Source organism: Rhinoderma darwinii, chromosome 5 (assembly GCF_050947455.1).
Source record: "Rhinoderma darwinii isolate aRhiDar2 chromosome 5, aRhiDar2.hap1, whole genome shotgun sequence".
Classification (NCBI taxonomy): domain Eukaryota; kingdom Metazoa; phylum Chordata; class Amphibia; order Anura; family Rhinodermatidae; genus Rhinoderma; species Rhinoderma darwinii.
In genome coordinates, this window is record NC_134691.1 from 188,614,390 (window position 1) to 188,630,656 (window position 16,267).

The 16,267-nt window shown below is 38.2% G+C and overlaps 1 protein-coding gene across 3 annotated transcripts in view; it reads right to left on the minus strand.

Moving 5' to 3' along the window:
• Positions 1-490: 490 nt before the first annotated feature.
• Positions 491-16,267, minus strand: part of LOC142651756 (uncharacterized) — a 126,380-nt gene continuing 110,603 nt past the window's right edge. For all 3 annotated transcript variants that reach the window (XM_075826813.1, XM_075826814.1, XM_075826815.1), the window contains 3 exons: positions 11,527-11,730; positions 3,915-4,712; positions 491-1,729 (listed from right to left, as the gene is read on the minus strand). In XM_075826813.1, coding sequence (XP_075682928.1) covers positions 1,671-1,729; positions 3,915-4,712; positions 11,527-11,730 — 1,061 coding nt within the window. In that variant the 3' untranslated portion in view covers positions 491-1,670. The remainder of the gene's footprint in view (positions 1,730-3,914; positions 4,713-11,526; positions 11,731-16,267) is intronic.

Here is a 16,267-nt window from a genome sequence, read left to right on the forward strand (position 1 = left end):
TGATTCTGATTCTGACTGATCTCATGCTTTAGGCCGGGGTCATACGTAGTGCAATGGTTTCAAATTTATGGTGGGGAATTCCACAAAAGAATACAGTATACTGCAATTCCAAAGCATGCTCTATTTGTGACGTATTTGTTGGATTTTTGCAGTAGATTTCATCCATCGTGAAGCAGAATGGTGAAAACTACGGCAAATATTGTCTGCCATTCCTTAGCCTTAGTAAAAAGCAAAGCTGTTGTATGTTAGCTACAGTGTATTAGTATTAACGTAGCAGAAAACGTATGATTAGATGATTCTTTACCTCTTTAATTTAGTTGCTTGTAGTTTCTAAAGATTACCTGGTAACTGCCACACGTGTACTGTGGCAATGGAGCCTCATTTTGTAAGTATTTAACAAAATCTATTACTCAAATAAAACCAAAACACAACCTATTAGCACTTGTAGCTTGAAAATAAAACAAAATGCATTTGTTAACCACCAAAACAGAAATCAAAATCTTTATTTTATGTTATAATGTGCAAATACCATACATGACAGCTATACAGCAGAAAATTCAAAAAGCAAATAAGTTTAAATAAAAGCAAATAAAAAAAGCACTCCTATGATGCAGTACAGCAGTTCCTGGTTTAGATTTTACAACTGAGAGATAGCTGTGCAATGTTTCCCTTTCTTGAAGTCTGTAGGAAGGAATGAATCTTTTTTTTCTCTCTTCAAAAAGAAAAGAAAAAAAAATCCCAAGAAATTGATTTCGTCTCGATCCTTTGGGATAGGTCATTGCTTTTTACTTATTACATAAAGTGTTAGAAAAAAAAAAAAAAAGTATAGCACAGGAAATGAAATACAGACAGTGTCCCCTTCAAGAACTTTGATAGGTTGTACTCTTATGATGATTTGCTGTTTAATTTGCCTTAACTTACCTTTAATTTGATGCAGTCATGCCATTGGTACTATAAATTGAAAATTAGACACTTATTGAACAAAATTTTTTATTTTTCTCTTCATCCAATGAAAAATCCCAGGAATTTTATATAACTAGAGAATATATGTAAAGAGTAAAATAAACGTATCAATATAGTGTACCATGAAGCAAGAATTAGGCCCATTTACATTTTGTACAATGTGATCTAGAAAGATAAACGACCAGGGCATTTTTCTTTACTGAAAGACAGCCAAATAAAAAAAATCCATAAAATATACATAACTGAAAAAACATTAGTATACTGGCTAAAATTAAAGGTAAAGCAAAATCTTGCCAAATTAAGGGGTCCTACCCTTTCTCAGTGACTGGAGCTCAAAACATAAGGCTTTAGGGAAGTAGTAAAGATTTAATTTCTGTTGCAGGGCTAATGAATGAGCCACTTTAAACAAAATTGACATGAAACAAATTCAATGTTACCACAATCACAGTATAATTGTTCTTAGAATTGCATTAAGTATCTCTATAGTTTTATGTTGTACATATAATAACACAAGCGTTATCAGATTTTGAGATTTAAAAAAAATCTTTATTTGGCACAATATTGCCAAATACTTTGAGGGAATTATGGTTAATCTTTCAGTACAAAAGTACTAATAAGTTTCATTTTGAAGAACACGTTTATTTAATAAAGTTATCTTGCAACACATTTGCTCAGCCTTGGATCAATTGTGCCATCACAAGTTATTTTTACTCCGTTATAGCTCCAGTCTTGCTCAGCACTTTTGCAAATTCTTCAAGATCCAGCTCTAAGAGAGGGAGAGGGGGAGGAAACAAAAGTAAACAAATATAAAATTATTAAATTGCTACATTGACATTTCAGTGTTAAACCAAGCAGTTCCAACAGGCGGGAAAGCAGTGGTACTCGTCACTACATTTAGGCATCATGCACATAGCTATACATTATGTTTTACTCAGCATTATCCCCATATGAAATCCTGGAGCAGAAGCCAGCCATGTTCCTGCAGAACACCAGATCTGCTGGTCTCCACAAAAGCAAGATCAACCCCTGACGCTAGATGCCAGACAATGGCCCAAACATTTTTCAGGTTCTGTCTTGTAAACGCAGCTTGTTATTAATGCTCATACTAAAAAATGAGAAAAGGCTGGTTTTACAGACAGTTTAGCCACCAATCAGACCAATATAAATGCACTAGATGGACAAAAGTATTGGGACACCTAGAGGATCTTTTATGCCCTCCCATTTGAAATCCATTAGGCATTATTATGAAGTTGTTCCCCCTTTGCAGCCAAAACAGCTTCTGCCTTCCGGGGAGGCTTCCTACAAGATGTTGGGAAATTTTGTCCATTCATCTAGAAGAGAATTTTTGAGGTCCGACACGGATGTTGGACGAGAGGGCCTGACTCGCAATCCCAATTCTAGTTCATCCTAAAGGTGTTCGATGGGGTTGAGGTGAGGGTTCCGTGCAGCCAGTCAAGTTATTCCACATCAAACTCACCCAACCATACCTTAATGGACCTTGCTTTGTGCACTGGGACACAATCATACTGGAACAGAAAAGGGCCTTCTCCAAACTGTTCCCACAATTTTGGAAGCATACAATTGTACAAAATGTCTTAGTATCAATATTTCCCTTCACTGGAACAGAGGGGCCTAGGCCAACCTGTGAAAAACCGCACCATAGCATTATCCCTCCTCCTCCAAACTTTACAGTTGGCACAATGTAGTCATTCAGGTAAGGTTCTCCTGGCAGTCGCCAAACTCACACCCGTCCATTAGACTGCCAAATAAAGCGTGATTCGCTAGTCCACAGAACACGTTTCCACTTCTCCAGAGTCCAGTGACATCGTACTTTACACTACTCCTTCTGATGCTTGGCACTGTACTTTGTGATGTAAGGCTTGAATGCAGCTGCTTTGCCATGGAAACCCATGCCATGAAGCTCCCGACGCAGTTTTTGTGCTGATGTTAATGCCAAAGGAGGTTTGGAAGGTTGCAGTTATCGAGTTAACAGAAGGTTGACGACCTTTATGCACTTGAACTTTACACGGTCTGCCACTTCGTGGCGGATTTGCTGTGGTTCCTAAACGCTTCCACTTTGCAACACCACTCACAGCTGGTCATGAAATTTATTCTTTCCACAAACTGACTTGTTGCAATGGTATCATCCGATTACAGTTCCACTCTCAAATTCAGTGATCTCTTTAAAACGACCCATTCTTTCACAAATGTTTGTTAGGGTAGACTGAATGGCTAGGTGCTTGATTTTATACACCTGTGGTAATACCACCATTGAATTTGTGTTTTATTTAATAAGAGGTGCGTCCCAATACTTTTTTCCAAATAATGTATCTGTATGGTTGGACCAAGCTAGCGGTTTACACGTAATATTTAGATTTACATTTTTTTTTATAGTAAAAGTTGTGTCAATCCTCTCGAATCTACATGAAAATAAACTACAAGAAGTCGTAAGAGTGATTTTAGATGATCAATACTTAAATTGTGTGACGTTCCCTTTACACGGACAGATCTCTGGCCATAAGCGCCGCACGATCCTCATCAAGTATTACAGGGGCCGATGCAAACTATATGGCGATGATTGTGAATATGATCGGTCGGTCTCCATACAGTTTGTATATTGTCGGCAGCACATCCAGTTTACACTGGGAGATGTCTTGCGGACAATGATTAATTTTTAGACTTCATAAAAGATACCCATTGGAAACTACCTCCCGAGCACACCACTGGCTGCAAGCCAATGGTGAAACTATGATTTCTCTAAAATAGGACAGTGCTTTAGGAGTAAAACATAATTTAATGGGCACCTGTCGATACATCAAGCTGCCCGGCAGCATCAATGTGCTGACAGGTTCCCTTTAACTAACTAGGTCTACTTGAGAATGATAATCTCTAATAGGTTCTCCCTTAAACATGCAATTATCAAATTTTCTAGAACATGGAAAAGTGCATACCTTGAAGAGCTGGGTAAAACGGGGAGAGTGTCTTCAGGATATGAACAATACTGTTACTATCTTTTCCTTTGAAAAGCTGAAGTACCTCAGGGCTAAGTTGCCTCCCAGATGCATGCAACTTGCCTAATTGCAAAGTGTTACCCAAGTGATTGGAATCTGCATCTTGGCCATCAGCTTTAGTATCCAAGTATCTACTTCCACATGGTTTTAAATCAGGATATTCAGAGCTTGCATCAAGAGCGTGACTGGGTTTGGGTGCTAGAGCCACATGAGCATTGACATCAGATAATTGGTCACAACAGGTTTCAGCATCTGTATTTTGATGGATTTTAGCTGCATCACTAGTCTTGCCTGATGAATGAGAAATCAGTTTACATTCATCATGTTTTTCTGGTTCAGCATGCATCACTGCATCATCCGTATTTGCAACTTCATTGCAAATGGTATTTGATGAACAAGGCAATTCTTGTGCATTGTCCTCCACTTGCTTGGGTTCATGTTGAAGACCTTTGTCTTGAAACCCAGTGTCTGTATAAGGTTTGAAACCTGGACTTCGAAGTAATAAAAAGGTGTCTGAACTTGGATGCCAGTTGGCAGGAGAAGGTTCATGTTCCTCTTGAGAGAACAAGGTGAATGTAGACAATGCATCTAAAGAAGCTCTCCTGGTATTCTCTTTTTTTCCATTTGACGGGAATGCTTCTGCATCGTTTAGTGATGGTGATTTTGGACCCCATGAGAATGTGGAATGGCTCAATTCAGGACGATTATTTGCAAAAAGCGACTCCCATTTTGCCACATCTGGAACATATTGCATATTTTATTATACAGACATAATAAACACATTTTGTTAAAAGTTAGTATGGGTTTGCTTGTAGCAGTTTGGACTTGGAACTTGCTTTGTTCTATGAGAATATCCTTGGAAATAGAATATGCTTATAATTTTTTTTTAACTCTATATAAAATTAAACACAATGGAAACAAATGTGTTATTTTGTTTTCACTGCATGAAAAGAGTAACAACTACAATGTACAGAGACCTTTGACACGAGACTAGCAATTGACTGCCAATTCTTCAAGCATGACTATGTACATTAAACTATACAAGATCTACGGATGAGGGAGGTTATTCTCAAATATAAGCCTGTATAGTAAAGAAACATTGGTATAGTACATTTATATAATTAAAATCAACACTTCATATGGAATTTCTTTCTACTCTACTTAAAACAACCCTTTTTCAGAATGCTGACATTTGGTACTGGTATTCATCCTCAAAAGGAGGTTGTATGAAGTACGTTAAACTGAACAAATGTTAATTTACTGAATCTGATCCATTTTAAATTGTATACGGGTTTCAGTAATCTGGGCTGGGTGATATATATCTTAATTATTAACCATACTTTTAACTCTTACTTTAACATGCATTACAGAAATAAGCTTTTATAATATATAACCGGATTTATAAAGAAGGTTTTATGCAAACATGTTGGCACTCCAAATGTGAAAAGAACTTACCATAACCTTTGCCGGGAACAAATATGACATTCCTAATTGTAATGTGTCATTACTAATTATTTGTGGAATTGGTGAATTGTGTTTCTTAAAAATAAATATAAAATTTGGCATGTACAAAAGTTTGGTCACCTTTGAAGTTTATCCCAATAATGATACCTTGATAAGGTCTGCAAACTTAAAGCGGTTCTGTCAGCATACTATGTTGCCCTGTATAAAAAATAAATAAATATTACATTGGACTCATAGTTACGAGTCTGCCGTATTCATGATGAAAGACCTACCTACCTCTCCTCATTGAAGGACGGCTGCCTTGTATATGCATGTATATGAATAACATGGAGAAAGAGGTCTCAACTTATTCTGTCCTTATTGGACTTTGTCCTCAAACACAATTTTTTCACATTCAATGGATCCTTTTTCCTAAAGCTCCAGGGGACAGTAATGGGGGCAGCCTGTGCTCCCTCCTATGCCAATTTGTTCCTGGGGCTGTGGTAAAGGGATCTTTTCCGGTCAGATAATGGACCGTCAATGAGCTGGGTCCTATTTTGGGCTCGGATTATTGATGACATTTTCATGTTCTGGAAGGGCACTTCAGAGGAATTATTGTCATTCCTTAATGTATTAAATCGATATTCCCTTAACATTAAGCTCACTTGTAAATGGAGTCATCATAATTTTGATTTTTTTGGACATATTGATTAAGAAGGATCTGAATGTTTTTTTACAGACAGATCTCCATCGCAAAGAAATGTCAACCAATTCGCTACTGCATGCTACCGCTTCACATCCTCGACATACTATTGAAGCGATTTTACGTGTCAAAAAGATTTGTTAGACTACTGAGGACTTTAAATTTCGCTCCAATGAGCTAAAGGATAGGTTTATCCAGAGAGGCTATAGTTACCGTAGCATTCGTATGGCTCATCATCGAGTGTTGCAAGTCCCCCGAGTACAACTCTTACAAACCACCCCAAAAGACAAGGTGAGATTTGTAACGAAATTTAACTCGCGTTGGGCAGAAATGCGTGATACTTTGAGTCAATTTTGGCCGGTGTTGACGGATCCAACGCTGCAAAACGCGTTGCCTGATTATCCTGCTATGGCACCGCGCAGAGCACGCATTCTGCGCGATGCCATAGTGCATAGTTAACGGACACAGGTCAAACCTGGTAAGGTATTTGGCACAAAGGGCTCTAAATGGGGCTGCAGATCATGCAGAGACTGTTTAAGTTGTCCTAATATTGAGCGCTCTGAGTATTTTGTTGACTAGTGGCCATAAAAACCTCAAAATTTGTTGGCCGATTACCTGTAACACCAAAGGTGTTCGTGTGAGAGAAAATGTTCGGGATATAGAGAATGCCAAAACGGTAAAAGATGTGGAACAATTAAAAACAATTCCTAAACATTTTCGACTCTAACGATCTCGAATTACATGAGTGGTGAAGGTGAAGGGTATTGATCACATCAATATCGATATGCGAGGAGGTGATCTAAAAAAAACTTCTCCTATAGAGAGACTGCAAGTGGATTTGGAGGCTTCAGACAGTACATCCTAAAGGCCTCAATGAGACCACTGGGTTTTCCTCATTTCTCTTATTGTCAGTTCATTTTAGTGGTGTTGGGTATATTTTATGGTTTATTATCTTCGGTTTGTGATTTTAACTCATTATATAATCTTTTCTCATACAGATTAGATTTATATTGCATAATTCCATTGTCCCATTTGGAGTTTCCATCTTTTTTATTTGGGGTTCCTAAATAATTCTGCGGCAATGGGCTTTTCCATGTTCGTCAATCAATATTGTGGAAATCTATGCAACTCTAGAAGAATCTTTTTGACGATAAGAGAACCAAAGCTTGATATATGCTTATATCTCAAATTTTGCTATATGTATTTTTAGAAAATTGTATGATTTTTTTATGCACTTATATGTAATATAGACACTATTTTATCATAATTTTGTACACTATTTATGCACATACAGTGAAGGAAATAAGTATTTGATCCTTTGCTGATTTTGTAAGTTTGCCCACTGTCAAAGTCATGAACAGTCTAGAATTTTTAGGCTAGGTTAATTTTACCAGTGAGAGATAGATTATATAATTTAAAAAAAAAAGAAAATCACATAGTCAAAATTATATATATTTATTTGCATTGTCCACAGAGAAATAAGTATTTGATCCCCTACAAACCATTAAGAGTTCAGCCTCCTCCAGACCAGTTACACGCTCCAAATTAACTTGGTGCCTGCATTAAAGACAGCTGTCTTAAATGGTCATCTGTATAAAAGACTCCTGTCCACAGACTCAATTAATCAGTCTGACTCTAACCTCTACAACATGGGCAAGACCAAAAGAGCTTTCTAAGGATGTCAGGGACAAGATCATAGACCTGCACAAGGCTGGAATGGGCTACAAAACCATAAGTAAGACGCTGGGTGAGAAGGAGACAACTGTTGGTGCAATAGTAAGAAAATGGAAGACATACAAAATGACTGTCAATCGACATCGATCTGGGGCTCCATGCAAAATCTCACCTCGTGGGGTATCCTTGATCCTGAGGAAGGTGAGAGCTCAGCCGAAAACTACACGGGGGGAACTTGTTAATGATCTCAAGGCAGCTGGGACCACAGTCACCAAGAAAACCATTGGTAACACATTACACCGTAATGGATTAAAATACTGCAGTGCCCGCAAGGTCCCCCTGCTCAAGAAGGCACATGTACAGGCCCATCTGAAGTTTGCAAATGAACATCTGGATGATTCTGAGAGTGATTGGGAGAAGGTGCTGTGGTCAGATGAGACTAAAATTGAGCTCTTTGGCATTAACTCAACTCGCCGTGTTTGGAGGAAGAGAAATGCTGCCTATGACCCAAAGAACACCATCCCCACTGTCAAGCATGGAGGTGGAAACATTATGTTTTGGGGGTGTTTCTCTGCTAAGGGCACAGGACTACTTCACCGCATCAATGGGAGAATGGATGGAGCCATGTTCCGTCAAATCCTGAGTGGCAACCTCCTTCCCTCCACCAGGACATTAAAAATGGCTCGTGGCTGGGTCTTCCAGCACGACAATCACCCGAAACATACAGCCAAGGCAACAAAGGAGTGGCTCAAAAAGAAGCACATTAAGGTCATGGAGTGGCCTAGCCAGTCTCCAGACCTTAATCCCATCGAAAACTTATGGAGGGAGCTGAAGATCCAAGTTGCCAAGCGACAGCCTCGAAATCTTAATGATTTACAGATGATCTGCAAAGAGGAGTGGGCCAAAATTCCATCTAACATGTGTGCAAACCTCATCATCAACTACTAAAAACGTCTGACTGCTGTGCTTGCCAACAAGGGTTTTGCCACCAAGTATTAAGTCTTGTTTGCCAAAGGGATCAAATACTTATTTCTCTGTGCACAATGCAAATAAATATATATAATTTTGACAATGTGATTTTCTTTTTTTATATAATCTATCTCTCACTGGTAAAATTAACCTAGTCTAAAAATTCTAGACTGTTCATGTCTTTGACAGTGGGCAAACTTACAAAATCAGCAAGGGATCAAATACTTATTTCCTTCACTGTATATGTTCAGAATTTTTATTACTTTAATATATATATTTTTCAGTATCAACATTTACATTCATTCAAGTTTATATATTTTGCATGATTAGTACATTATATAGTGCTCATACACTGATCTTGAGCTGTATTTTTTGTTTTTTATTTATATATATTTTTTCACTGCATCAATCGTTTTGTACTTATTTTCCGTGCAAATGTATTGTGTAGTTTTGATTGCTACTACATTTTGATATGGATTCTCTTTATAGACCTTAAGGTCATCAATACTGTATTGCATAAATGTATTGTGAACTACCATTGGGAAAATTTAGCTTAACTGCGATCTCGTGTTCTCTGCTCACTGTGTCGCTTTGTGATTGGTGCGTGGTGACCGGCCTCCGTTTCGTCGCTCATAATGTGTCGGACTCTGGACTCACGTGACCGTGTCTGTTGACGCGGTGACGTGTATCCGGCTCCGGCCCCTCGTGACCGACACTTCCGGTGGTGCAGCCATCTTACTCTCCAGGACGAAGCGACCGGTAACCACACAGTGAGGTAAACCTATTAAGAATGGAGTATTTTTCACCTGACGCATGTTCTTGTAATTGGCCAGTCCCCATTTAAATATGGTGAGCTTATTGTCCAATGCCACCCCAGAGTAAAGCATTAGCGCCGAAACGCACATTGGGGCGGACGTACGCTGTGTTTCTACCTGCATCCATCATGGGTATGGCCTATTGATTTGATTTGCCTGAGTATTTTTGTGTACAATTGCTTTCCTCTACGTTCATATGGACTTAAAATATATATTCACTACTATTTGTACCCTTTGTGCCTATGTAGCACATCGTTATATGCATATATGGTCTCTTCATTTCAGTCCATATCAAAACGTACTGGAAGGCGTATCATTGGTACAATTTTGTACTTTGTTTATTTGTTAGACACACAGCTTATTGTCCTTTTTATCTGCTGGTTCATGGATTCTTTATTTTATCTATGGTCTTTTATTATGTAACTCAATAAAGTACTTTTCGATTTTTGAATATTCTCTGGTCTTCTTAGCATCTGTCTTTTCTAGGTTTCATATGCATGTATATGTTGCAGTCCGTCATTCATTGGATAAAGCAGACTCAACTACAAGTCCGATATATTCCTCATTAGGCCAGGATTATACGCCGTTTTCATGCAGTTTTTAGCTCCGTTTTTTTTAACCAAACAAAAGGAGTGGACACAAGAAGAAAAGATATACATTATTCCTTTCCTTCCTTTTGTATCCACTTCTGGCTTTGGCTAAAAAACACTGCATCAGTTTGTTTATGCTTTGTGTTTGTGTAGCACTGGCATTGGAAATATGGCTGCAGTCAATGAAGAATGGGTTTATTATTCAGTCAGAAACTTAAATTTTATTGAAAACCTGAATATAGATCTCACACAAGCTACGGATGCAAGGTGGCAAAAAAAAATTCTCAAGTAGAAGCGTACTACTAGGAAGTGTGAGCAAAAAGATTAACCCAAAAAGGAAGTTCGTATTAACTGCCGGAATGCCCAAACTTTTGCACATGACAAATTTTATATTTCCGGTTTTCCACTAAGATCATTTTAAGAGGCTCTGTCACTACATTATAAGTGCCCTCTTACATAATGTGATAGACGCTGTAATGTAGATCACAGCAGTGTTTTTTTTCTTCGAAAAAACGATAAATTTTGACGGAGTGATGAGCTATTTGAGTTTTATGCTAATGACTTTCTTAATAGACAACTGGGCGTGTTTTACTTTTTGACCAAGTGGGAGTTGTAAAGAGAAGTGTATGACGCTGACCAACAGCGTCATACACTTCTCTCCATTCATGTACTCCGCACATGTGCGGTTACTCACACATTAACATTACTGAAGTGTCTTGAGAGTGAATAGACATCACTTCCAGCCAGGACGCGATGTCTATTCAGAATCCCGACACTTCGGTAACGTTTGTGTGGGACTTAATGACAGCAAGCGTGATCCTGGCTGGAAGCGATGTCTATTCACTCTCAAGACACTTCAGTAACGTTAGTGTGTGAGTAAATGACAGCAAGCGTGATCTCGCGAGATCACGCTGTGTGTGAGTACATGAATGGAGAAAAGTGTATGACGCTGATCTATCAGCGTCATACACCTCTTTACAACACCCACTTGGTCAAAAAGTAAAAACACGCCCAGTTCTCTATTAAGAAAGTCATTAGCATAAATCTCAAATAGGTCATAACTCCATTACAGCGCCTATCACATTATATAAGAGATAATAATGTGGTGACAGAGCCTCTTTAAGAGATTATACAGGAATGGTTTTCATGCATCTGTCTTTATTCTCATCAGCTAGGGTACTTTGTTTTTTTAGGTTATCAAATTAAATCTTTCCTTCCACTAAACTCTACTTTTAACAAAACAAGTTGCAACAATATAAAAAATAAAAAAGCAACGTTGGTTACTAAAGGCAGATCTTAAAAGGTTTATTTTCATTAATTAAATATTTTTTTTAAATGATGGGGTGTTCCATACTTACCTGTGCTATGCTTCGTAAAACGTTTTCCTTTGATCTTTTGGAAAAGGTCACTATTGACATTCAGATTGTGACACATTGCTTTTGTGGTTTCCCAAAATTTGTCGCTGGACCATACAAGCTTTTCTTTGACTGGGCAAGCAGATGGCGACTCTTGCTGCTCTTGTGGATCTTTCTTTGGAGCGTTCTTTGCTTCACTCTCTGAACCTTATTAAAATACACAGTTTAATACTTACAAAGTAACAGTAATATGTGAGGGAGAAGAAACAAAACAAAAAAGACAAGATCAATTTAAAACTTCCTGAGGTCAAGAGGATGAAAACAAAAGCTTTGTTAAGGATTAAAGCGACAGAACATTAAATTAACATAAATATCACACAACATTGGAAACTTTTCAGTAAATCGACGCGAATAAGGCAGAAGATGCAGACGTCAAAGCTTGACCACTACTTTGTTTTTTATTATTGTAGAAGAGATCTGCTTTCTCTCTCTCCTTGAGAAGGAGAGTTTTACTGTTCCCATCTACACAAGGAGCGATGTCCACACGGACGGCATATACTGTTAGTACACTTTGCAGTGTAGATTAACCATCGCTCCTCTACCGAGATAATTCCCACTGACGTCATGGGGGTGTGTTAGGGGAAGGGGAGGTACTATTGTGGGTTTATAGAGGACAGGGAATTCCCTGCTATTTGACGTCAGACGCCAGGAAACAGGCGCCAGATAAGGAACTACAGACGTACCTGAGCGATTTCTTGCCACTGCAAGCACGCCTGCAGACACACAGCCTGTTTATTTTGCCCCAGCACTCCTGAAAACTTGGATCTAGCTGGTTATGGCCCCTCTCCCCTGAAGAATCATGTGGCCGTGAGGAAACGCGTTGGGAGATTTTAACTACACTAAGAGAGTTCACAGAGGAGATCCTTTATACAGATAAGCCTTTTCCTGATCCATCGGACAGCAAGCTCTCAAGGTTGTCAGAGAAAACGGATGACATCCATACGGGTAGGGGGGCACTGAGCCCCATACTCTTGTACCTGTTGGTCACTCATTGTTATTACATGTTGGTCACTAACCTGAAAGGATCTCTAGACACGAAAATTGATGAACACTCTCTATTCATTATACACATGCATGAACTGCTGTTAATGTCGTATCACCTCACGATACTGGATACAGGCTTTGAATGAGCATCAAAATTTCAGTACATTTCTATATATTGTCTCTACAATTGTGTTTTTTCTAAAGTAATTTTTTAAGAGAAACAAGTAAAAGCTATATTTTATATACAAAAAACTTCGGATCTACTTTTCTTTTTTATTATTGTAGAAAGCAAGAACACAGACGACCTATCCTTCGCATACATTATATCATCAGTGTAGAAAATGTTGAGGTCTGGCCCCCAGTACCAAATCATATTGAAAAGGAAGGGGTTTGCCGCAAGTTTTATGGGTGGTGAAACCTAATTTTTAAAAAACCCCATGCATTCTTTTTGAATGGTGAAAGATCTCTCCCATTTGCACTATCGAGGGGCACACGTCGGGGTTGCCCCATAAAACAGATGTGGTTTGCTCTGCCAAGAGAGGTGTGGGATATTAAATAGCAGGATAGTAAGGAAGTAGAGTGTTCTAGGTATGGGAATACGGAGGAGAAAGTGTTACCACGCTGATGACCTTTTTGTTTTCTTGGGGAATCCATCTATCTCTAGATACGATCGTTTACATAATTCAGGTTTATGGGAGCTTTTCTGGTCTTGTAATAAACTGGGGGAAATCAACATTGTTACCACTAAATTAGTTTGAGTCTAAACATGTGGAGAAGTGCGAACCCACACTAAGGTTTGTAAAAGCATTGAATCCTTTAAGCACTTAGGGTAAACACTATGGGTCAAGTTGATGATTATGTAGGTCTAAACGTTCTCCCCTTGATCCATAGCTGGCAGGCTAACATGAAGGTGTGATCCAAAATTAGTCTATCAATGGCTGCAAAGATTAGCTTGGTAAAAATGGACTTGCCTCCCTCAGTCATATCTTTTTAAGAATAGTCCTGTGATAATAAGCAAATACAATTATTGGAATCATGAAAACATTAACAGGGCAATTAATTTAGAAAAATGGACATGCTAGTCTTGGGAAGAAATAATTGCAACCATCCAGTGGGGAAAGGCGGCTTTTCACTATCTAAATAGAAATGGTATTTTATTCTGGCGCAGGTCTCTGTAGTATTAGTGAACATTATTCTGCATTTAGGTCAATACCGGGACATAGATCTTGATCTGTTGGAAATTATGGAAACCGAGAGCTCAAGACGTTTTAGTTGCTCTCCTTTAATATTTAGTTCTTATGAAATGTGGTGGAAAACAAAAATATTTTGGGAGTGAATTATTGCTTAACCCGCTAGTGACCACCCCATAGTGTTTTTACGTCGGTCACTAACGGGCCTTATTCCGATGCAATAGACTTTTTACGTCGCTGCATCGGAATAAGTAAACAGAGCAGGGAGCTGTCAAATCTCCCTGCTCTCAGCTGCCAGAGGTAGTTGAGGGCTGGGGGCGTCCCTGCTCGAACTTGTGAGATCGATATTAGTATCGATCTCACCAGTTTAACCTTTCAGATGTGGTGCTCAATAGCGTGCACCGCTTCGGAGTGGTTTTGGAGAGAGGGAGGGAGCTCTCTCTCATCTCACTGACACTGGGTGATAAGATCGCAGAGTGTCTGTGTCTCCGATGGCAGCCGGGGGCCTAATAAAGACCCCCAGGTCTGCCTGTGGTGAATGCCTGCTAGATCATGCGGCAGGCATGACCTAGCAGATGCCTGTCCGTTTTACACGGACAGGCAGTAATACACTGCAATACAGAAGTATTGCAGTGTATTATAAATGCGATCGTATAATCGCATAGTGAAGTCCCCTAGTGGGACAAGTAAAAAAAAGTTGAAAAAAAACGTTTCATATAAAGTGAAAAAAATACCTAAAAAACACTTTTTCCCCCTTACAAACTGCTTTATTATTAACAAACAAAATAAAGTAAAAAAGTTACACATATTTGGTATCGCTGCGTCCGTAACGACCCTAACTATAAGCTTATTACATCATTTAACCCGCACGGTGAACGTTGTAAAAAATAAAATAAAAAAAAACATGCAAAAATTGCTGTTTTCTTTGAATCCAGCCTTAAAAAAAATGTGATAAAAAGTGATCAAAAAGTCGAATCTACTCCAAAATGGTACCGATAAAAACTACAAGTCGTCAAAAAAAAAAAAAAAAAAAAAAAAGCCCTCCTACAATTGCTTCGGCGAAAACATAAAAACATTACGGCTCTTTGAATATGGAGACAAAAACAAATAATTTTGAAAAAAGAAAAAGTTTTCACTGTGTAAAAGTAGTAAAACATAAAAAAACTATACAAATTTGGTATCGTTGCAATCGCAACAACCCACTGAATAAAGTTATTGTGTTATTTATACCACACGGTAAACGGCAGAAATTTAGGACGGAAAAAAGTGTGGCGAAATTGTTGTTTTTTTTTCTATTCCCCCCAAAAAAAGTTAATCAATAAATTCTATGTACCCCAAAATGGTGCTATTAAAAATTACAACTTGTCCCGCAAAAAACAAGACCTTATACAGCTATGTCGACGCAAAAATAAAAAAAGTGTATACTTCTTTGAATGAGACGTTGGAAAAACGTAAAAAATGGCTTGGCCATTAAGGTATAAAATAGGCTGGTCATTAAGGGGTTAAGGAAATCACCAAAATGGGATAATTAAAAGGGCTTAAAAAATGGATTAGAAACGGTCTGCCAACTGCATAAAGAAGGCACGATAAAATCATTTACAAGATTACAGAGTGAATATGGGATGTCAGATATCAATCACTTCCTCTACATTAAATGAGAATGGCACTTACAGATTTGAATAAAGCGTATGAAACACGAACACAAGAGGGTAGAATGGAGAATTTTACACGTAACACGAAACAAAAAGGTTTATCGTCTTTACTATATAAACATTTTATTACAGAATAGGTTAGAGATATTTACTTCAACCCCATCCCGCTGCAACCATTTTTCTGATTTTCACTTTGGTTTTTTTCTCCCCACCTTCCAAAAGCCATAACTTATTTTTCAGTCGATCTAGTTGCAGGAGGGCTTTTTTTGTGGGATAAGTTGTAAATTTTCACGCCACCATTTATTGTACCATATAATGTAGTGGGAAACTAAAATTCTTTCTGGGGAGGAATGGGAGAAAAAAGAAAAAAAGCGATTCCTCCATTTTTTGGGGGGCTTCGTTTTTACGGCGTTTACCGTGCAGCATGTAACTATTCTGTGGGTCAGTAAGATTACAGCAATGCCAAATTTATAAAGTTTTACTACTTTTACAAGGAAAAAAAAAAGTTAAAAAGCTAAAATGTGTTTTCTTGCGCTGTATTCTGTGAACTAACACTTTATTTTTTTTCTTCGATGACTGAGCAGTGTGATGGCTTATTTTTTGCAGGGCAAGCTGTAGTGTTTATTGGGACCATTTAGGGGTACATGAGACTATCATATTTTATAAAAAAAAAATTGTGGGAGACGAAGGGAACCAAAACACAGGATTCTGGCATTTTATTTTCTTTTTACGACGGTCACTGCAGGTTAAATAATGTTATACTCTGGTACCACCGCGTCCATAAACGTCCCAGCTATCAGTTATGTCAATTTATTTTACATTGTGCTTGAGGGAAAATGTTTTTTTTTTCAAGATTAA